At 40.3% G+C, this 24,134-nt stretch overlaps 1 protein-coding gene across 5 annotated transcripts in view; it reads left to right on the top strand.

Annotated features, from left to right (window-relative positions):
• Positions 1-2,628: 2,628 nt before the first annotated feature.
• Positions 2,629-24,134, top strand: part of Tenm2 (teneurin transmembrane protein 2) — a 939,787-nt gene continuing 918,281 nt past the window's right edge. For 2 of the 5 annotated variants that reach the window (XM_028756460.1, XM_028756459.1), the window contains exon 1: positions 2,630-2,931. In XM_028756460.1, coding sequence (XP_028612293.1) covers positions 2,706-2,931 — 226 coding nt within the window. In that variant the 5' untranslated portion in view covers positions 2,630-2,705. Of the gene's footprint in view, positions 2,932-24,134 lie in introns of all 5 variants that reach the window. The other 3 variants (XM_028756457.1, XM_028756456.1, XM_028756458.1) reach the window with 2 other exon arrangements.

Genomic DNA, 24,134 nt, shown 5'->3' with positions numbered 1-24,134 from the left:
GATGATATTAACAAGAGAAAAAAACCTAGCAGTAAAGTGAAACAGAAGCAAATTATAAAATCGATCACTAGCCTTCATCTTTAAAACCACCTGTGGCTCTTTAGTGTTAGTGACCCTCCTTTATTTTTCTACACTGGGGTCTGAGGCATTCATTGATCAGCATCTAGTTTAAGCACTGGCCTGAACAAGAGTAGCTTCTTGGCTTGTTTTGAGTACATAACACACTTGACTTTTTAATAATCAGAAGAATAAAGCATGTGCTGTTATTAAGCTGTATATCACATTCTAGATACCATATTGGGAAATGTATTATAATACTGTCTTAATTTTTATGACATCTCTGTGAAGTAGATATTGTTATTTTCCATTTTACCTGACTGATAAACCAAGTTATAGGCAGGGTTTAGACTAGGTCACGGGTTAGTGAGTGGCCATGATTAGATTGGCATCTACCACACTTAAATGACCACACACTCAATTAGATTATGCTTGGATTCCAGAATCATGCTGAAATTAAAGACAAGGCATTTTGGCCTCTGGAAATTGCATCAATATATTGATAATTGAATTGATTATAGCAATACAATTTCTATGCCAATATCAGTGTCCTTCACTTAGGTCCTAAGGTCTTGCTGTGTGACTCTCAATGGTGTTACTCAGCTTACTGACTGAGAAACAACAGACATCAGAAAACTATATGGTTTATTATCTAAGGAACTATGACAAAAACATTAGTGTCCATGGACTTTGTTGCAGGTATGCACTCCTTTGATCATTGCCAATTGTTAAACAGAATTTTCTACTTTTTGGGCAAGAGCTGATAAAGTATATGAATGGCTGTTTTAGAAGGATGCTGGAGATAAAAGATCTCTGTGTGAAAAGAGAAAGGCAGAATGACTTCATTTCCAGTGCCTCTGAATCCATGCTGTCTATACTAATATGTATGCAGCTTAGCCCTTTTGTACATAGAGATGTCCTACTTCAGTGCCTAAATAGCCAACAAAGAGTGGAGGGCTTGAGAACTACAGATCTGGTCCCCAATAGTTCCTGAACATATTGAGGAGGCACTGAGCAACAGTAGCCTGGAGGAAAAAAATCATTACCCTGACTCTGGGTTGTATTTTCCAGTTTAATTAAAATGTGTGTTGGTCTGTTCTGTCCAGGCCCTGATTCTGTGGTCCATGCTATTTTGCATGGTAAATGAAAGCAGTTAGAACCTATCACTTGGAACTTGGGAGTGCCTAAGCATTTTTGTCGTTACTTGCTAAGCAGAAGGTTGGTGTTTTCTCAGTGATGTTTGGCATACACTGTGAAGCCAAAGGCCAGTTTAATATGTTAGAGAAGTTCCCTCCTATCCACTTCCCTATCACATGCACAGTTCCATATTATTTTCCTTTTTGTAGTAGGCTTCCAGTCACTGAGAAGGCAGTGGACATTTAGGTTAATGAACAGGTGGCGATGTGGGATACACATCTCTCAGTGAGTTCTCTTATTGACTGGTCACTGGGAAGAAGTGCACAGCTATTTTCAGATACAGATCTTCCAAGGAGAAAACACTGCTTGGAGTTGGCTGAAGGCTGATTGAAGAATCAGGGGTGGACTGAGTAGATCGCTCAATAGGTAAAGCACTAGCTTTGCAAGCATGAGAACCTGAACCTGAATCCCAAGAGGCTGTGTAAAGCTAGACACTGTAGCACTCATTTATAGTCCCAGGGCTCAGTGCGATAGGAGGTAGAGCCAGGAGAAGATCCAGATGCCTGTGAGCCAGCTAGCCTGGGATACACAACAAAGAAAAAAAAAGAAGAGGGGACCAACACTCAAGGATGTTCTCTGACCTGTACAAGTATGGCACATGTACAGCTCCACTCACACTCATTAAAGAATGTGTGTGTGTACATACACACACACCACACACACACATACACACACACACACACACACACAGAGAGAGAGAGAGACAGAGAGAGACAGAGAGAGACAGAGAGAGAGAGAGAGAGAGTCATAAGGTAATTTGTATGTCACTAACACCTTATAGTATTGTTCTCCAGGCCCACTGCAGCAATTGAATGTTGGTTGAATAACCTGGTATCACAGCAAATCATTAATAATTCTAGATGGTCACTTATATTTCAGTTTTTTTCCTTCCATCTTTCTCTTCCCCCATCTTCCTTTCTTCTTTCCTACATTTCTGCCTATTTCAATATTCACTTTCTTGCTAATCCTTCCATACAGGAACCAAAATGAAAACCAGCAAACAAACAAAATCTCCCAATGAACAAGAGCAAACTCGATTTGGCTTTGATCGACTTCATAACTAGACCTCCTACTCCTGCCACAGAATGACCATGTCGTCTGTGCACATGCTAAGGAGATGGGGCTTTTTGTTATTACTTTCCCCGAATCTATTAAATTAGACAGGAAGAAAATGAACATATTATCTAGAGCTGTTTGTAAACTGGTGCTTTAAGTATATATTAAGGTTTCCCAAAGAAAGTGTGCAGGCATGTCAGTTTCCCATCTATGTTTTCATATAAATCAAAACTGAAGGCCGCACTGCTTGGAATCACAGTTATTTATTTATTTATTTACATAATTACTTACTTATCTATTTTTATTTTTATGCTTCTAGGTGGGTAAAGTGACAAGTGCCACAACTCCAGCCTCCCCTTTTCTGAAAGTCTCGGAGTTCCATTTCATCTGAAATAATGGATGTAAAGGACCGGCGACATCGCTCTTTGACCAGGGGAAGGTGTGGCAAGGAGTGTCGCTACACCAGCTCCTCTCTGGACAGTGAGGACTGCCGTGTGCCCACCCAGAAGTCCTACAGTTCCAGTGAGACCCTCAAGGCTTATGACCACGACAGCAGAATGCACTACGGAAACCGAGTCACAGACCTGGTGCACCGAGAGTCTGATGAATTTTCTAGACAAGGTAGGCAGCACCGCTCCACCCGATAGGCTCATACCCCAGCTCTGCCCCACCCATTAGGGTCCAGCCCCATTCCTCACCTGACCTGTTTCATGGTGATGACTGAAGCGCAAGCAACTACAGAACAAATTCATAGTTAAAGACAAACTTGTGCCTTATCTAACTCTTGTGGGTGAAAAGTTCCTTTTGTGCTATCATGGATGCTAGATTGCTCAGCAATATGGAAGTTGCTTTCGGAGAACTGCCGTTCAGCTTCCTAAGATGTAACACTAAGCAGGTCCTTGCCTGCATAAAAGGTATTCCTGAGACAATAGAAATTTTCTGGCTGCTTGATCTGAGGCTTTCACACTGTTTTTTGAAGCTTACTCCAAACCTCTGAGAACTCGTTTTGACGGCGCCACTCAATTATATTCACTTTGAATAAATCACGAACGTATTAAAAGACATTTGAGAACTTCCTGGCAAAACATAATAAATGATAACATACACATACACACGCGATGTGATCCTGATTCTGATTTCTGTGTTCTTATTTCCATGTTTAAGATTGTAAGTGGGAACATTATGACATTAATTCAATTCTACCAATGCACCTCTCACTTTCCTATGCACCAAATCTCACTTTTATTGTAACCTCTTGGTTTATTTGGGAAGACTTCTCTCTGAGACACAAACAGTTGTCTTTCTCTTTCTGTCCAGTATCCGTGAAGAATTCCACGCTCACTAGTCTAGGCCCTGTGAACTGAGGCCGAGCAGTGCGGAGGTCAGAGTGTAAATCGCACTTGCTCTGTGCCTTTCTTCTCGAATACCAGCCAAGCGTGCACCAGTCACATTAATAGCTCAGCAAAACTAAAAGGGAATGTGCGAACTGCAGTAGCCGCACTAGGGGTCACATAGCCATCACCTGGGGGCTTGGCCCTATCCAGCAGGGTTAGTGCATCATTTGTTTTATGATACTGATTCTTTATTTCTTTTTCTGTGCCCTCAGCAGTAAATACCGGAATGAATTTAATTCCTAAAGAGATACCTACACACAGAATTCCATTCCTGGCTTCTCAGCTCTCTTAAGTTCTGACATTCTCATCCTCTCTCTCTCTCTCTCTCTCTCTCTCTCTCATAGAAAACATACACGTATGTAATGAAGTAGCATGGTACCTGAGATTTATAAAAGTACAGGTCAGATGTTGTTCTGAAGCATCTTAGATGCTCCCATTTTAAACCGAGCTCCTGTTATATTTAACAAAATATTTTTAAAGAAATCAATAAGCAGTTAAAATTGCTTTGGTTGCCATTGTAGACCTTTGTAGGAAACAATTTTTTATTTGATCTTTAGTCTTATTTTCTTTGCACCATCCTCATGAAAATGAAATGTACTGATCCTCCCAGTGAAGACAGGGCTGTCTGATGATTGCTGCGGCTCAAATGTCTTTGATCTGTGAGAACTTTAACACATGTTTTATTTCATTAAAGCTTACACCTGACCCCACGGAGTGGACAGTGGGACGTGGAGGGGAAAAAATGTTAGGAGACCTAGTTTAATTAACGAGCAGAGGGCACACGTTACCAACATGGAGGAATTAGGATGCCTGCCACCATGTCCGAGGGCATTGCTAAAATAAAGTCAGACATTTGTCAAGGCAACACACATGCAGTGTGGCTGAAAGCTCTTCTTTCCTTTCAGACTTTTTGTTTCATTTTGTGCTACAGAGAACAGTTTTGTTTCCAGTAATCCTTGGCTGAAATACACCCTCTTGTTCCTAACACCCATCGAAGGCAGACCCTGGATTCTGGATCATGCACTAAGTTGCGGCTTCCAGATTATTGTTGAACCAAGGATTTGCTTGTCACCTTTTCCCCTTATTAATATTTACATCCCATAAAATCAAGTGCTGGTATTTTATTTTTAAAGATGCTTTTCCTTGTCCCGTCTCATCATGTGCCCCTCCACCATTGATAATAACGATAGTAGCTTGGCCATATCAAGCTCATGGCTTTGCAATTAGCAATTCACACATGCCGTGTGTTGTTATTGAGTCCATATTTGTTTGCGTAATGTGTTTGCATGAATTAAAAAAAACTGTTCAGTCCAAAAGTAGAAATGAGAAGGCATTGGGAAGTATTTGCATATGTAAGTGCAATTCCTTCTGAAGGCATCTATGAATTTATGCATGAAAATGCAGTCAGAGGCTGAGTGGATCTACTTTGATGGGTTCTAAAATTGAACTCTGCAGGAAGTAAATAAGCGCATATTTAAGGAGGGGAGTATCTGGAGATACAATCTGGCATGTGGCACATGTAGCTCGAGACTGAACCACTACAGAGAGGGTTAAAATAAATGTGATACTCAGTAATAACAATAATTTTTTTTAAATGTCATGCATTTTACAGTTTATTTTCTTATTCATGAAATCAAAGTGCAGGATCATCTCAGTACTTATTAGCCTAGAGGTACATGAGCGAGGATCTTAGCGGGATCAGCTCCTGTGCTCTGCTTATTTAAAACCCAACACACTGAGCATAAAGCAAACATGCTTCTCACATACAAGCAAGTTTGACAAACACACGTGGAGGACTCTCCAGATGCTCCTGTAGAAAAGAATTGCCATCCAATAAATATGATGTGGGGTCCAGGGTCCTACTTTATCTGATTGTTCAAGGATCAAACAAGAGAGCAGGTCATATCCTGGCAGTAGAAGTGGGATAAGCATTACCAGGAAAAGCATCCAGTCAACCAGCTCCTGCTTTACTCTCAACACAGATTCCTTCTCTGCCTTTCTCTAATGTTGCCTCTTCTCTAAAGTAGAGACATGTAAATTACCTGTCTGGCTGCCACTGTGGTGTATTCTGCTGGTGTGAAGGAGGAGAATCGCTGACCTTAGGTCTTGGAGCCACTAGTGTAATTAGTAATTAGTAAATGACTAATCCTTCACTAAATAGCATCCAAGTGGTCCTCGAGTAAATATGCATGACAGAAACAAGCAGCAGCCTTGACACCTGGTTGCACCAAGCCCCACAGCCTCTCAGGAAGGAGGTTCTACTTTGAATATGGAGGTCAGCCAAGTTCCTAAGCAGTTTGCATGCGCTTGGGTTTCTTTGAGTGTTAAGTTAGGGTGCAGAGAGGTTTGATATGCTGCTGTCTTGTGTGGCTTAGAAGCCTTAGGATTCAGACCTGCATTCATTCTGCTTCTGCATATCTCTGTGACTATGCCTCTTGTCTGCATTCTGTGCTCCACAAGGGTGAGTTCATTGTGTTAGTTAACACTGAACAGCAATAGAATGAAAAGAATACTACCAGTCCTTGAGTGCATTGTGTTAAATGCCAATCCAAACATTTGGCTTGTGTACACTCGGTGCTCACAACAATGTTGTGAGGTGGCCATTGATATATATATATTCAAAGAAGAATTAAATGAATTATCTAAGATTGAGCACATAAGATGCCAGGTGGAGACAGGTTTCACATATAGTGAGTCACATTCAAGAGCTATGTTTGAGCCAACAAACAAACAAACAAAAACCCAAATTGTTAAACTTTTAAAAGCTGGTGGGAAAGTGGTTTGACCTTCTATTTCCAATCCTTTATGGATACGTGCTTTAAAATTTTTCTTAATCATATAGGAAGTCATTACTGCTCCAAGTCCGAGTCTCACGATTTGTAACTCTGCTATGCAATTCTATTCTATATGCACCACTCACTCTTTTTAGACTTCCTGGCATTGATCCTTTCTCCAATAGTGTTGTAGTAAATCGGTCATAGGAATGTGCCTAGCATGGGATCTGTGCTGACCTGTCAGAAAAGGTTTTCTCCCATTCCTTGTAGTTGTCACCTATTGTCCAATCTCTCAACCCAAAATGGTAACCACAAAATATTGGTTACCTAAGCAGAACTGGCTTCTTTCTGTGTCAAGCTGTGCCCAGGAGACCAACAGATTCACCTGGCTTCTGTTCCTAAAAGAGCCTTCCCTTCTAGTTCTTAGTTCAAGTCTCTTGAGAGGGGACCAAGATTGAGTTCATCTATTTATCTCAAACTGTTTGGGGTTACAGTTAAATAAAGAATTAGGGAAAACTGAATTTTTGAAGTTTGCTTTTTTTGAAGTTTTTTTTTTTTAGTCAGTTCTAAAATAAATAAATAAATGGGAGGCAATATATGCCAGTAACACTTTAATGTGCTATGCAAACGTGTAAACACATACATACACATTTAAAGCTAAGTTTATCTGATATTTTATAAACTACACTCTTACTTCTGATATCTTTAAAATAATTTGTGCAATAAATTTTGCTCTGTGTAATTTGGCATAATATAAATATAGCTCATGTTAATGAACCAGAAATCCATGATCTACTAGCAAACTCAAGAGATTTATCTGTATTGGTTCAGCTGACACTATATAGTAAAGGTACTTTGGATACCTTGGATTCATTGGAAACCTGTAAACACTCCTATTCACAAATCTCTCCAAATAACTTTATGGAATATTCTAAAATAATAGCTGTAAAGGTCCTACTTGGAAAGCCCAGCACTTTAATTTAGGAGTACAGAACAATCTTTGGGTTTTAACGAGGTTAGGGGTTTGGTTACTATTTGCAAGACTAAACTATGCCTTCAAAAGATAGCTTTCAACATATTCTGTCACCTCTAGGTAATATTTCTTTTCAGAACTCAGCAGCAAATAATGTAGTATCTCCCTTCTTTGGTTGTATTGGCATTTTACCAGGTCTGAGAGATTCTATGAGTAAGCATCCATTATCGTTTAGTATTCCATGATGATGATGATGATGATGATAAGACAAAACTGTAATTTTTGTGGAAAAAAAACAATAAATAAAACTAAAAAATCTTCCTAACAAAAGCTGGCAATTTAAAAGAGGCAATATATAATAGATATATAATTAGCTATATTATGATAAGCCCTATGCAAAGGAAAACTTTGGATACTTGAAGAGACACCATGCTGAAAGTATACATCAGACATGGTCTCTGCCAAACATCCGTGCACATACTTGAGCATCAAGGAAGAGATGGGGCATCCAGGATGTTAGAGAATGATTAGTAAAACAAACAAACAACAACAACAAAGAGCAACAAAAACCGATGCATAGGGCAGCAGTAACAGACTTTGGTTGTCTTAAGGATTTAAAGAACTCAGGGTTAGCTGAGTATGTGGAGATGACTGAGTTGGGGTGGTAGGGGAAACGAACTTTAGAGGTATTTTAGGATGACTGTGTTGGCTTCTGTTTATAGAGAATGTTCCAGGGAGACAGGATTGCTGGAGGGTAGGTTTGGAGTTTATGTATTTAAGTACACAAGCCTAGTGGCCCAAACTGGGATTACAGGGCTGGCACTATTGGGGTTTCAGGGTATTGAGTAAGTAGAGACAGATCTATTGTTCAGGGACTCTGGGGCAATGGCTGCTCTCTCCACCTGTCAGGAAAATACTGCATTTATGACGCTGCATTTACTTAAGGAGACTGGAAAGGTCAATGCTTGTAAATAACCCCAGAAGCAGAAGTGCATGGATTGCTTGTTTAAATTTTTCTGGAATGGCAGACATGAACCTTCATGTGAAAGTAGAATGTTTTAAGTGTTTGAAATACATTCCTCCGTCCTATCACATCCCTGCCCGTGTCAAGACCAAGAAATAGGCAGAATACCCCAAGCAGATCTATGGCAAGGAAAGCTACAAGGAAGATGGTATTAGGTGCGTTCCATTGGCAAAAACAAAGACTAGTGTCTACTCTCTGCCATGTGCTAAATAAGGCAAAACTTGAGAGCAGAGGGGTGTGTGTGTGTGTGTGTGTGTGTGTGTGTGTGTGTAAATGTGAGTACAAGTGAACATTTTACCTCTACCAGCCTGTAACTTTAATAAAAAAAAAAAGCCAAATATATGTAGAAGATTAAAACAAGACTTTCTGGTAAGTGCTGGTCTTAAAGAAGCAGGTGAGGATTTGAAGAGAGCTGAAGATGTTACTGGCTCCCAATTCTTCCCACTCTCTCTATGCTGGTGTTAATCCCCAGGGCTTAAAACAGAAGATGAACTTGCTGGCCGGTTAAGATGTTTTCTGAGACTGTGACTCTTTGAACTCAAGCTGTTCTTACACCACGCAAGTGATGATGCCTAACAGGTAGTTATCTGTACAATTTTTTGATATCCTGGAGAGAAGTTTCAGCCGTATAGAGATGTAAGAATTGATAGTTAATAATCTCCCGGGACTTGGTGTGATCACCTTGGCAAAATGTGTCAAAAAATAAGGAGATCCCACGAGGACTCATACAATCAAAGGAGAGAAGAAGAAAAGAGCTTTAGTGGGGGACTGGAACAGCCTCACAATCCTTCACATGCTGGGTCTGGCAGTGCTTCCTTTCTATGAGTTTTGTTTCCTATCTCAGTAATTAGAGTAGGCTTGACTTTCATCTCCTAAAACAGAAGTCACAAACGTTGTTGATGCAGGTCATATTTGCCTCCAAAGTGTTTTAACTTACACATTGATGTGGAAAGTTGAAAGACAAAACCCATGGCTCCCAGATATAGCACTTGCCTAAAAGATCAAAACCCTTTAGCCCAACATCTCTAGTGCTTCAGATATAGTGGTACAGACAGACAGACAGACAGACACAGAGAAACAGAGATAGAGATAGAAGTGATAGAGACAGACAAGGAGAATGAGAGATAGAAAGAGGTAGAGAAGAAAGAGAGAGAGGGAGGGAGAGAGAGAGACAGAGAGACAGACAGACAGACAGAGAGAGAGAGACAGACAGACAGAGAGACAGAGAGACAGACAGAGACAGAGAGAGGCAGAGACAGAGAGAGACAAAGACAAAGAGAGACAGAGACAGAGAGAGAGAGTAGTCAAATGCTCTTATCATGGACTCTTCTATTCTCTTCCTTGTAGAATACCAAAATCTCTGCCTATTCTAAGCGTGTTCGCACCAAGAGGCTTCAACTGTGGGCTTTCTCTTTGGTGACATTTTGTGCCTTCTGTATTCATCTAGCCCTTATGGATTGCCTTTATGTTATCTCAAAATGATTAGCTGACATAGACTTAGCTTACTGAGACTCTCCATGAATATGAGTTAAGCAAAATGCTCTAAGCTGGTCTGTTGTTACTGAAAGGGTTTTTTTTTTTTCTAATGGCTCACTGTCCCTTCTAATGGGTATACTTTAAAGCAAAAAAAAAAAAAAAAAAACAGACACTATTGCCTGTTTGTCCAGCTGTCTGTCCAGCCTGACATATATTCTATATGATATATACCACATCATATAGAATGAGAGGCCAGCATGAATGTTTTCTGTAGCATGTCATGTTGCATACATCTTTTTTGCTGTTTGTTGTTGTTGTTGTTTGTTTTGTTTTGCTTTTCTGTTTTTTGTTTTGTTTTTTTGGATACAGGGTTTCTCTGTGTAGCCCTGGCTGTCCTGGAACTCACTCTGTAGACCAGGCTGGCCTCAAACTCGGAAATCCACCTGCTTCTGCCTCCCAAGTGCTGGGATTAAAGGCGTACGCCACCACCGCCCGGCAGTGCTTACATCTTGAACTACAGTCTCAGGTCCTTGTGTCTGGGTGCCTGTGCTTGAATAGTATTACCATTCTTCTAGGCTGCTGTCACATCTTGCAATGAGCATCTGTAGGGACCTTCTTTGCTGCATATATGGAAGACATCAGAGTATATATGCTCAGCAGTGGGACACCTTTCTCACAGGAAACTTGAGGAGACATGAACAGCGAGGGATGGGGAATTGGCTTCATTACGCTTTGCAGGCTGGGTCCAGGGTTAGTACTGTCCTGTCAACAGATGTGTCATCACATTGATAGTATTAGAGGAAACATTACATTTTCAATGTCATGTTTGAGGCTTATAATTTAATTTTCAGCTCCGGCAATCCTAGAAGCATCCCTAGAGATACGGTGGGAGGGGGCTGTTGTGTCCCCCGGAATGAATCCATGTTCTCGTTCCATCCATGAGCACCTTCATTGGCATGCGTGCCTCACAAGCTCACGCTCTGCTGCCACAGGGAGCCAACTCTCCCTCTTGCAAGGGACTCGCTATTCCTCCAGCATGAGCTGCCATCCTTCCCACTCAACCTCAAGTCAGGTCTCCGTTAGTCATAAATCTCTGCTGGGAACCATCAGAGCAAATATTCAATGTTCACAGAGATATTAAAAATAACGGCAGCACAGACTTATCTAATAATGTTCAACAGCCTTTTATAATATTTGGAATATTTTGCCAAAGTTACTGTGAGCATTATGCTTAATGCATTTTCCCCAAGACAGAAACATCTTTTCAAGAATGAAAAAGAATCAACAGAGAGAGTCAGGTGGGCTGCATTGTGTTCTCAGCTCATCTCTTCTTCCTTCTTCCTCTCTCTCTTTTCCTTTGGCCAAAAGACAGAGATGATGAAGCCTCTCTTTGTTCCCTGATTTATGAATAGTCGGCAATGGACAATTGCAGTCCCAGTGGGATGCGTTTTATTTTAAAAATAGTTCGAAGCACTTTCTTTTAAATTCCCCTATGTCCACAGCCACCTTGACTGTGTAATGCTTGCTTTTCGGGGTGTCCTTGTGCGTTTAAGGTCTGCCCCATGCGCTGAGAATTAAAACACTGACTTTATTTGTAGCACTTTGAACCAAAATGTTGAATGTCTTTGGAGAGTAATTCCAGAGGGTTAAATTTGTTTCTATGGATCTAGTTGTTGCAGGTAGAACACCCAAAGAAATGCAGGGATGTGGAGGCGGCAGGGAGGGAACCTCAATGTTCTAAAAGAAAATCTCAGGCAACTGCTACAGAAATATCCATAGGCCAAACTAATCTTTCTTCAAATGACTGTGGATTCAGGAGACTCACCACCACTGTCAGTTTTAAAAGGAGCCCTGTTCACCTGGCAGCCTTGGGTTCAAATTCTCCTTAGTTTACAGTGACATTTCATTTAATGCCTGTCCCCTGACATTTGTCTGCACTACAAAGCTCTGCACAGAGCTGACCCAGTTAACATTTTCTGCTTCAGAAAGACAGAGATATAGCGGCAGGGAGGCCAGAACACATTACCAAGTCGTAGCACTGAGAAGACAGTGGACCGGGGCCACATTTCAGGCCGTCTCTGTCTCAGGACTAGTTGTGGGGTATCTACTGTCTCAGATAGTTTAAAAGGCCCAGTACTTGAGTCCCACCCTAAGACCAATTACACTGTAGCTCCCTATACACAAGGGGTGGGATGGGGAATGACATGTTAAAGGTAAATACTTTTACATTTTATATTGACTTGTTCATTTGTTTAATGTTATTTTGTGTGTGTGTGTGTGTGTGTGTGTGTGTGTGTGTGTGTGTGTGTGTATGTAAGAGAGCAAGAGAGACAGAGACAGAGACAGGGACAGGGACAGGGACAGAGACAGAGGAGGCAAAGACATACAGACAGAGAAAGCATTACGTCCAGAATTACTCCTGAGCTGCTGCTCAGTTTTGAAATATTTTTTAACAGAGAATCTCTCACCATATGGAGCTTGCTGCTTAGGCCATGCTCTCTGACCCTCATCTGACTCCCCAAGTACTGGAATTAAAGCACACAGTGCCATGATTGGCATGTTCTCATGGAGCATCTGGGGGATCAAACTCACGTCCTTATGCATATTCGTCAAGTATTTTCTATACTGAGCTATCCCTCTAGCTCCTAGAAATATATATTTATACAAATCAGATTTGGGTGCATCACACTGTGCATGGAAGGATGCACTTCCCAATCTAGCCTCTTCTTCTAGGACGGATGGTGCTTTCAGGGCTACTACAGGTCTCTTTCTTAGTATAAGTGACTGAGATTCTCACTCTTCATTCAGAAATCCATCAGTATAGCTTTACTAGACTGTTCTAATTCTTACTGGATTTCAACTTATGTATACCATTAGTCCACCCATACACCCACACTGAAGTGTCTGTGCAAGAGTGGACCACCCCATGCCAGCCCAGTGAGCAGTATAAGTTATTCTCTGGCCAGGCTCTATTCCTCAGCTCTTGAGTCAGAGCAAGCAGGTGGCCTGATTCTTCTCTCTGCTCTGCTTCTCCTCGTCTTCCTTGCTGTTAAACATTATAAGTGGAGATTTAATTTGAGCACCTGGCTGGGGATGTAGTTCATAATCAATTAATTATGTTAATTGATCCAACATCCTCAAAGTCAAAGCAGCAATGATGAATTTGGTACCTCCATGGGAAGAAGTACAGGCTACTGAAAGGGGGAGGTATGAAGAAAATGTGCCACATGTAGTATGTGTCTATTCCCCTTCTCCTGTGAGTATGTATTAAGGGTAAGGATTGTTATAACAGAGACAAAAATGCCCCTTAATCACAGGGACTAGGCAGGAGAGATAGATAGATGGAGTAGGCCAGGCTTCCGATCACATGGAATGCAAGAGACTGCTCTCATTTGAAGCACACATGTTCCAATAGTACCTCTTAGGAAGGGCACATTGGTTCCATCCTGAAGTTCTGGGTTAAGTTTAATAGATCTCCCGGCTTCTGAAGAAATGAGGAAATCATAAAATCTCTAGATGTTAATTGTTCCTAGAAGGGTCATTTCCAGAACAAAGTAAACTTCCTGTGGCTTTCTGACTTCATCTCTGTCCCGGACCATTCCTGATAATGAAGGGCTTACTGTCTTTATGAGAAAGACAGTGAAGTCGATGTGACAAAATGAATTCAGGGATTCAACTGCTGGGCCCTTTCTTGGTTTAGGTTAAGAAACTAAAATGCACACTTGTGGTGGGCATGATAAGTAGCCCCTCCTTTCATTCTGCCATGTGGGTCTTAAGGCTTCATGAAAGTCCTAGTTCCTGTCCCACGAGGTCCTCAAGGCAGTGAACAGCTCTGTGGCTCATCATTGAATTGTATTTCACTCTGGTCCTGCTTCTGTGCCTGTCTCTCACTGTTCTTTTAAATCTTTCCCCAAGGAATGACTTGTTCCCAATCCTTTGTCTCAGTCTCTGCTAACAATGTCAATCAGGTTAAGACAAGTGGCAACTAACTTGTTTTCAAAGTCCCTGTGTAGGACAGGAGAAGGCTCTGTAGGGCAGTAGCATTCCAAGACTGCCAGTGTGTGTGGGGCCTGTGTTTCAGGACATGGCTGGTTGACTGGAAAAGCAATGGCTTTGGCTTGCACCTATAATGTAGTCCACACTAAGTATGACTAGCCTTTTTAATGATTCCCACTGATTTCAAATTGTTTTATGGAAGGAATCGTGTGCTTTTACTGTTTACATAGGTGGCTGGTTGGTGGGCTTTTGGGAGAATTTTAATAAGCTTTTCATTTTAGAACAGTTTCAAAGTCACACTAAAGCTGTAGAAACACTATAGAATTGTGTACTTGGCATTGTAGCTGCTCATGGTGTCTTCGGTTCATAAGGAATTCTGATGGCACACCTAGGAAGTCTGGCATTGTTTTCACTCCCTGAAACCACCATGTCAGATCTCAGAGCGTGCACTGTAGGAAGCCATCTACATGATCCTTAAGTTCCCTGCAGGGCACAACAATGTTCCTGGCAGCCAGGCATAGTGTTTGTGAATATCCAATTAATGTTTATTATTGAACAGGGGATTCCCTTCACACATAAAAGTCTGAAGGGAAGGTGTCTATTCCCAAGACATCCATTGGCATACCCCCACCTAACACCCTTTCTCCTGTGCCTGTTGTTTCACTTCTACTAGTGTAGTTTAGGAATGATGATTGGAAGGCAAGGTTTTCCATTTTGAGATGGCTATCACAGACTCGACGCATGCTTTATGAACAGGAAACCATGAGCACTTTCTAGAATAGCTCTGTATGTGGCAGTATATTTCGGATACATCCTTAAAGAAAGGCAGCATGAATTACATTTCTTTACATGTATTTTATACATTTGCTGGGAAGTTACTGAAAAAGTAACTAATAATGCATGCCATATCAGCCTCAGAGCTCCGAAAATCATTTACAAGGTCTTTTCTGAACCTCCAACTACTTTAAACCACCAATAATAGTACTAATGCTCATGGGAACTACTTACTTTCTTTTCTCCACATCAGGATAATCAATAGTCATAAAATAGTGTGCTGGATAGTCCAGTAATGGTTACCTTCATTCTGGAGAGCCTGTGAGCCTGGGTAGCTGCTTAGTGTGTGAGACTAGAAGCCTAAGAAGATTCAGTCTGGTGCTGATAGCCTTGAAGATTCCTAGAGCGCTCCTACTTTTCAGTTTGCATTCATTGTCAATATCAGGAAACTGGGCTCAGTTCCCATGTTTTTGAAAAATAGCACCAACAGTAGCAGCAAGATAATGGATGCAGTTACCAGCAAGGGGTGAAGGCAGACAGGCAAAAGAAAGTTTTTTACTTAGTTTTCCTGATATTAGGCTACCACCAGAATGTATTGCCCACTCTAGAGGAATGTTTATTTTTTTAAATTATTCCTTCCAGGGAACGCCCTTGCAGATCCATTAGAGATGTATCTCTTGGTAGATTCCAAATTCAACCAACCTCACAATCAAGATTAGTTTATCACCTAGAACAACTTATAAAAATATTTTACTAAGAATATTTTTATCAATCACATTAAGGGGTATAGGTATGTTTCATGTATATTACATGCATTGATCTACTATCACCTATTTAAAAACTGGAAAAGAATAAAATAATAGATAGCCACAGCTAAAAAAGCATGCAGGAGGGTAATGTACTGTGAATTCTCAAATGAAAGACAAATACAGTGGCATTTAATTGTAAAGAAGTCATTGCTTCTCTGTGGAAAACATGAAAAGGCAGCATTACACAGGAGAGCCCACATGGCACCATGAATGGACAAGAAAAAAATGGAGTATAATTGTATAGGGGAATACTACTCAGCTGTATAAAGAAGGGAAGCCTGTTATTTGCAACATGAATGAGACTAGAAAGCTTTTGTGGAGTGAAACACACCAGACCCAAAATGTCACATAACTAGTATTCTTGCCCATATCCAGACACTTAGAAAATCATTCAAACTTGTAGAAAAAAAAAACAGAATAGATCAATAGAGATAAGGGATGAGAAAAGGAAAGGAAAGAGAGGTAGAAAGGAACTAAGAGAGACTTCAAGGACGGGCATATGTGTTTTAGAAGATAGGAGGGAGAACAAGGATGACGGGCATCATCAATGTATACTACAGGCTTGAGGACCTAAACAACAGGGTAAGAACTCACTTTGAGACTCAGACACTTATGGATACAGAGAGATGGCTCAGTAGTTGGTTAAGAGGTCTTGCTGCTCTTCCCAGAATTCCTGAGTTCAGAACCTGGCACCCACATTAGATGACTCACCACCACCTGTAACTCTAGCCATAAGGGATCTGATGATCCTTTCTTCCCTTCCTAGGTACCACCCCCAACACAACACACACACCTGTACACACACACGTGAGAGACAGAGAGGAGAAGCAGAGGAGGAAAATTGAGATCCTTGAGGTAGTAACCACTCACCTCACTTATCAGGCCACACTCTTAGGGTGAGTTCCTTCTAGATTTTTCTATTTTCATGAGGTTGGGCCTACCCAGCACCACAGCACTCCATGCTTAACCACTCTCATCTGCCATAGAGAGCTGTGAATGTAATACTAATGGGTTGAATTTTCTGAGTGGTTTAGTATATGCTTCCCTATACTCTATGAAGTTGGTAGAGGAAAATTACCTTTTTGCTCAAGGAGAGCCAAGGTTGAGTTGTTTGATGGAAGCCAGGTAATTTGTATGTAAGGTGTACACAAAGAATCACACCTGAGCAATCTGACTTTAGCGGCAGCTGCAAATTGTTTGTTGACCGACTATGTAACACCCGTATTTCCCTCAACACTTGCCGCAGGGAAGAAATCCAATCCATATGTTGAGATGGTGTAGGCAGACAGGCTGCTGGAGAGCAGAGTATCATTACAGCCATTAGGACAATGTAGAGGGTTATTCTGGCGCTCTGATCTGTGAAGCCAGATGGAAATTGGAGTTCAAACTTAGTGTCGTCAGACAGCAGAGGCTTCAGGCAAAGGGGAAGGCATGGGTGAGTGATTTTTGACTGTTTATCTCTAATGTGTGTGGCCAGTGTCACTCCCAGCCCTGATGGCTGTGATTTATTCTATTATACTGTCAGCATTAAACACCTTAGCCAGAGAAAAATAAAGGGCGGGATCCAAATGCAGTGTCATTGATGTGACAGATGCTCTTTCTCTGGGTACCAGAGATGATGAGGGCCTGGAAACTCAGAAATGCCATGTCCTTGGAACATTAGATCCAGGCAGGTCCTTAGGGACCAGGGAACATGCACCATGAATTTGAAAGATGAAGAAAAGACATCTCTGGGAGTTTGTGGGGTGGCTCGGGAATCCATGCTCCTGGGTTTAGAGGTAAAGCCCTCATTTCTGCTGGTTTCTAGTTCGATATACATTCCTTTCCATCACCTGCTGGTTAAGTTCCTTGCAGCTTCTGAGTTCACACAGTTGACCTTGACATCAAATAAAGAAGCTGCTTATATCCTAAACAATGCTAAAGAGATGTCAGAGGCACCAGGTGAAACTTCTTTTCCTTTGCTTGTCTGTGCCCATGTAAGTGCTATTATACCATGGTACTGTGGGTATTAGCGCCCCCCCCTCTCTCTCTCTCTCTCACACACACACACACACACACACACACACACACACACACACACACATTTTTGGCCAGCTCTTTCCCTCTATCTGAACAAAAGGAGACCCTTCTTGCTCCCTGATGGGCAGGCCACCTTTTGCCTGTAGTTGCTGCCAGCTCCTATGTCCTCAGCAACCTTTCCATAGTCATCTCCACCCGCCTTTGCCTTTCTCCTAGTGTTTCCCCTGTGAACAGGGAGCAGAGGCCAGAGAGGTTGGGGTTTAGCATACAAAGAAGACTGGCTGGTTTCTCCAAACCTGCTGCTCATGGTCATGCCCTGCACAGCTTCCAGTAATTCAAGGATTTTACATTCCTTTCCTATCAGTAGAGGGGCATGCACTTCGAACCAGAAAGACCTACTCTAACAGAACCAACTGACCATTTAAGTTTAGGAGATTTCTTTAGGACTAAAGTCTTCCTCTTCTACTTAATATTACCTATAGAAATTGTTCTCTTTTTCAAAAACAATTCTTGTTTTATGTGTATAAGTATTTTGCCTGTATGCATATATATGTACCACATGGGTGTCTGGTGTCTGCAGAAGCCAGAAGAGTGTTTAAGATACTCTGGAGCTAGAGTTAGATGTGGTTGTCAACTGCCCAATGTGTGTGATTGGGAACCAAACCTGGGTCCTTTGTAAGAAGAATAAGTGCTCTTAACCACTGAACCTACTCTCATCAATGACAGACATCCTTACAAAGAGTGACTATTACTTCAAATACCTACCATGAACAAAATACCTAAATAATTTCATATACCCTATAAGTGTATTTGAAAGTTGCTATCCACTAAAACATACTACTGTATAGTCATTCAACCCTGAGGGGGAGTTTAGGCTAGGAGACTGACCCTATTCATCCCAAAAATATTACCCATTTAAGATGTCAAAACAAACAAACAAAAAATGCTGTTTTCTTCTGTCCACACTGCCTGCCTAGCTGTTGTACAAACACTACACAGCATGGTAGATCTCTTTCTATCTCTAAATTCTGCTTACTGTATGGCAGGATATCCATATAGCGTATAGCCCAGAGCTCATAAAAACCTTCCTGTAAATGCAGTCCTAGGCTGTGTCTGATATATAGCTTCTATGAGATGAAGTCTAGGGGCTGTAGGGATAGCTCTTCCATGAAAAACATATATTGCTTTTGCCCAGGATCTGAGTTTGGTTCCCAGCATCCACATGGCAGTTCACAACTGCCTGAAACCCCAGTTCCAGGGGATCCAATGACATCTTCTGGCTTCTGTGGGTACCTACATGCATATGCTAACAAAACCAGAAACAAAAACAAAACGAAACACAAGTAGATTAAATAAATAAATAAATAAATAAATAAATATAAATCCTAAGAGAAAGAAGAGACAACATGGTTATGATTAAAAAACTGGTTACAAAATTTCCATGTCTAAACTAGGCAAATAAAGAAAAAAAATTCCCCTTCATGTCTATGTAACGGCAATCACTGTAGAGAAAGGGGTGGGCTGTAGGAAGCCTTTCCTACCCACTCAAAGCTCGGTCTCATCAAAGATGTGGTTATTCAATAGTGTTATCATTAGAACTGTGTCAAGTTCTGAATTACTTAAGTTACTGGAGCTTAGATACTTACCTATCTTTGCAACAAAGTCTGAGAATGTTTCTTTTTTTTTTTTTTTTTTTGTTCCCCAAATAAGCACATGCATGTGAGTGTGTGGAAGTAATCCTGCTTTGGCGGGAAATTACATGGAGAAATAAATAAAAGAGTGAAGACCCTTCTTCTGCCTCTTCCAATCCCAGCAGTACAACACCAGCATCAAGGCATCTCTTCCGAAGTGCAAACCAGGCTGGCTCCCTGAGTCTGTATAAGGCTCTAAAACCCAACCTACTAGTCATGTTTGTCTTGTCTCCTTGAGGCTTTGGAAAGGATTCTAAACCTCAAATCTGAGCTGGTAACAGTAAGACATGGGTGATCAGTCAGTCAAAAAACTGAGACTGGCTTTGTCTATGTTATTGTTCCAGAACTGGGAATGCAGACAGACATGAGACATGCTCAGTTAGAGCTCCTGGAAAACCCAGAAGTAGCTAGTGAGCTGCAAAGAACCTCGCCATACCCAGACTGCCTAGCAACTCCACCTCCATGGGAGACAGAAGCATGGCATTATGGGAGCGGAAGTTGAGGCTTCAGAGACAAGCTCACAGAGCTGGGAGTCAGAGTTGCATTTGGTGAAGGTTGCCTGAGATCCATTTAGTCTCACTCTACTGTGAACTCGATGACTAAAATAGACAGAGAAAATAGCATCCTGATATTTAAATATATGATTACCCTTTCTTTATAAGTACTTAGCTGGAAGTGTCTTAGTATGAATACTAAAGCGCGTATCTGTGAATGTAGACCATATTGGAAACAGATTTACTGTCCCAAAGTGTAATGCTTAGTCAGCCATCTGATGAGATTTGAGCACTGAGCAGTTTGAGAGGGATGCATAGAGCTGTTTTATTACAAGATGCTGTTATGAGTTATAGCAGCTTTCCTTATGCTATACGGCTGTCGCCAAACAAGTTACAAGAATATAAGCAGTTTTATTTGCAATTTTTTGCTTACATTTTCTTAGAGTATTCAGATGATGGCATCTCACAGCCCAGCTCCTGTTCCCGTGGCAGTCCTGGTAAATTGCTTTATTTTGAGGCAAAAGGAGCCTTTAAAAATATTTGTTAACCCCCCCAACACACACATACACACACACACACACACACACACACACACACACACACACACACCTTAAGAGTATTCAGTGTCGTGTTTACTGATGCGATCACCTGGCACTTCGATCCTAAAAGGGAAGGAAAAGAAACACAGAATCACATTTTCAATTTCAAGGGAAATAATATACTTATATCAGGAAAAAAGCATAAATTACCATCTTATTTCAAACAACTGAAATGACTCTGGAGTTGAAGGTTTGTATTTTCAGGGGAAAGGGGAGTTTTGAATTTAGCTAGATCTGAATTGAACCTGAAACAACTAACATAAGAAAAAAAATAATTTCATACGAGAGATGTTCCAGGCTTGGTGGTTACGTAGAAATTATAGGCTGGAAAATTAGTGTTGTTGTTTCCTCTTGAATGTGTGAAAGTGAATCGGAGAAATTGATGACGTTAATAAAAATGATAATAACAGTAAATTAGTTTATAGCAAATGTAAATAATTGTTAAGCTGAGACCTGAATGAACCCCAGACAACTAGGGACTTAGTTTAAAACCAGTTTATTCTTATTTTATTAAGCATCCGTTAAATGAAATTAATTGTGCTCTTCATAATTACAACAAATATTTAACACATAATATTCAGTACTCAGAGTCTTTCTTCATCTCAGTGTTTATTTTGGCAGAACTGTGTGCTCATTAATGCTCTTGAAGGCACAGGGTTTGGGGACATAGGACTTCTGAACAGCACTGCATAACCTAGCACCAATGATGGAGATGTTGCAAAGGATGTTGGGTGACTTTCAGATGATGTGTTTTGTCTTTAAAGAGTCATTAGCATTGCATATGCTGTTTTATAGTTATAAAAAACAATTCATAATCATTGTAAAGAGTTGAAAATAAATCCATAATGAAGAAACTTAAGATAACCTATTATATTTTCTTCCAACATTAATTGCAATTAACATATTGGTATACTTATTTTCAAGCCTTTAGCTGCTGTGTGTGCATGAACTATAGTTTTAAAGTTGGGGTTATATTAATTATTTATTTGCTATTCTGCATTTTGTGGCTACAGTCATCAGCACATTTTTCTTTCCTTAAAATATCTTTCTGAAGTATGATTTAACAATTATGTAGCGTTTTCATATAGATGTATTATACCTTTTACTGAATCTTTTCTTTGCAATCCCACATAGACTCTTCTACATTTTATCAGACTTCAAGGAATATCATCAACCCATATTGATCTCCATCCATGTCACTCATTTAATATAAAAGAATTAGTTTAATTTTAAGACCATTAATACAGAGATAAAAATAGAAGAATAGAGCAGCCTTGAAATGGCTCTATGTATCAGACTAGCATTTATAATCAAGTGTGCTCCCCCCAAAATAAAAAATTCTCACAGATTATCTCTTAAATTCATCACAAGAATATGTGATCATCTCTTCATATCTGATTCTAAATTGTGTTATTTTTGACATAGAATGTATTAAACAAGCGTTAATGTGAGCAAAACATAGGGACCACGGTATGTTATTTGTTTTTAACTCTGTTAAGAATTGAGATATATTGAAATATATCTAAAATCTTTTTATGGTAATTAAAACTCATAATAACTCAATCTTAAGAAATGTGGGATTGTTGCATGCATGTAGTTTATTTTTTCCCTTAACTATGTACAAACATTGCTGGATATGTGCAGAATTACATATGTATATGTATACATATATATATATGCAATACATATATAAGTATATATATATGCTATGTAAATCAAAAGCAACATTGCAAATAAATAAATTAAAATAATAAATATGCCCAAGAGAAATATAAAAATTGCATTATACATTCTGTATTATTAGGAAAGCTTATTAATATTCTCTAGAAATATGACTGTATGTTTGTGATATATTTTTATCAAGTGACTATTTAGGCATAGCAATTCCTGTTTGTAATCCCAACACTTATGAGACTAAGATAGGATGATTGTCATGAGGCCAGCCTGGACTCTATTGCAAAACTTTATCTCAAGAACAAATAAATACACAATAAAACTAAGTATAATAAATAAATGGTTGCAAAAGCACTAATGCTAGTGAGTATACAGGACTTATGACTACAGGGTTCATGTTTCTTTGAGTACTTTACTCCTTCTGGTTTATCGATTGGAGTACAGGACAAGGCACACAGATGACCCAGAACAGACAAAATAGAGTCAAGAGATAACAATAAGCCTTGCTGGAGTTTTCCGTCTCATTTTGTGTTTGTCTGTGGGAAACTTTCCACCTATACCACAAATCATCCCTAGGGAGGACAGTGTTTTGATATGAGAAAGGAACAAAAAAATGATGTCTGATTCCCATGGGAGAAACAGGTCTTATGTGAAAATTAATCTCAGTGTGTTACAACATTTGCTACATAAACCTGGGGGGGGGGGGAAGCATAATACCCCAAACAAAACCTTGTGGAAGATGCTTTTTTCCCTTCTGAAGTTATCTTTTAGAATCGTTCTTTTACCTCTGTGTAGCACTGCCCATCTGATGATGTGTGAACCATACTATTTCCTATAGGTTCCTAGGAATAGCTATACCACCTGCTGCCAAACAGAACACTGGCTACAACCAACAGGCTTTGCCTTCATGGAACCCTAACCCTTATTTGCTCTTTCTGGAAAATTTTGAGCCCTCTCTCTCTCTCTCTCTCTCTCTCTCTCTCTCTCTCTCTCTCTCTCTCTCTCTCTCTCTCTCTCTCTCCTCTCTGTGTGTGTGTGTGCACACGTGCACATGTGCGTTGTATATGTGTGTTAGTGCATGGGCACATGACTGTGCAAGTGTGCGCAGGTGAGAGGTTGATGTTTACTGTCAGATGTCTTCTTCAGTCATTCTCTACCTTATTTTTGGGAAGTCTCTCAACAAACCAAAGCTCAGCAGTTTGGCTAGACTAGCTGGTGAGAGAAATGTCTGTCTCTGCTCCCCTACCCCATTGGTTTTGGGATTATAGGCATATGTGGTTACATTTATTTGAGTTTCAGGGATTTAAACATGGTGCCTCAGGCTCATGCATCAAGCATCTTATCAATTAAGTACTCTTCCAGACCACTCTTTTGAGATAAATTGTAAATATTTCCTAGGAAGGAGAAGTGGAGACTAATGGTAGACCAATAGCTTCTTAGTCTAAGTACTTAAAATTCTGCCACTATCTTATGCTATTGCCTTGACAACGTACCTCCTCTCCTTAAGCCTCAGTTGTCTTCCCTAACGTGAGCAAAGAGGGAGCAAACAATCTTCAAGTGCCTCATGAGATCTTTCTGCATCTCTGCACAGTCAACCCCAACTCTTTGACTCTTATAGTATTTATTTGTATATATTGGGGCATCTTTTTTATCTCATAAGCAATATCAGAGCTATGTTTAATCAGTAACAGCAGCTGTATTTAAACAGCTAAGTACAAGTGATTTCCATACGAAGCTATCAACCTATCGGTATGCCCCAAAGAAGAATCCTTTCGAGGCTACCTGCTTACTGCTACCCAAATGTTACTGATAAAGTTGGAGAGGCTTATTCTATGGAATGACTGACCAAGCTGCACAATGTCACTGGATGGTGACAAACAGTATGGGAATGAGATAGGGCAGTTGGATAAATGTTCAGGTAGATATTAATTATAACTTCTTGGGCTCAAAAATCTCTTTCTTTCGGTTTTTACTTCTTGTGCTCTGGAAGAATTAAATGTTTGTTCTCCTATTATGCTTATCAGTAAATTCTTAATTTGTGAAAAGAGAAAAAAAATCCAGGGCAAGTACTTCCATTATCACTATCATCTGCTCGAAGCCTGAATTTCATTAAGTAGATTGTTAATA

This window comes from Grammomys surdaster, unplaced genomic scaffold, assembly GCF_004785775.1.
Source record: "Grammomys surdaster isolate TR1022 unplaced genomic scaffold, NIH_TR_1.0 126121, whole genome shotgun sequence".
Classification (NCBI taxonomy): domain Eukaryota; kingdom Metazoa; phylum Chordata; class Mammalia; order Rodentia; family Muridae; genus Grammomys; species Grammomys surdaster.
This window is presented reverse-complemented; position numbering and strand designations above follow the sequence as displayed.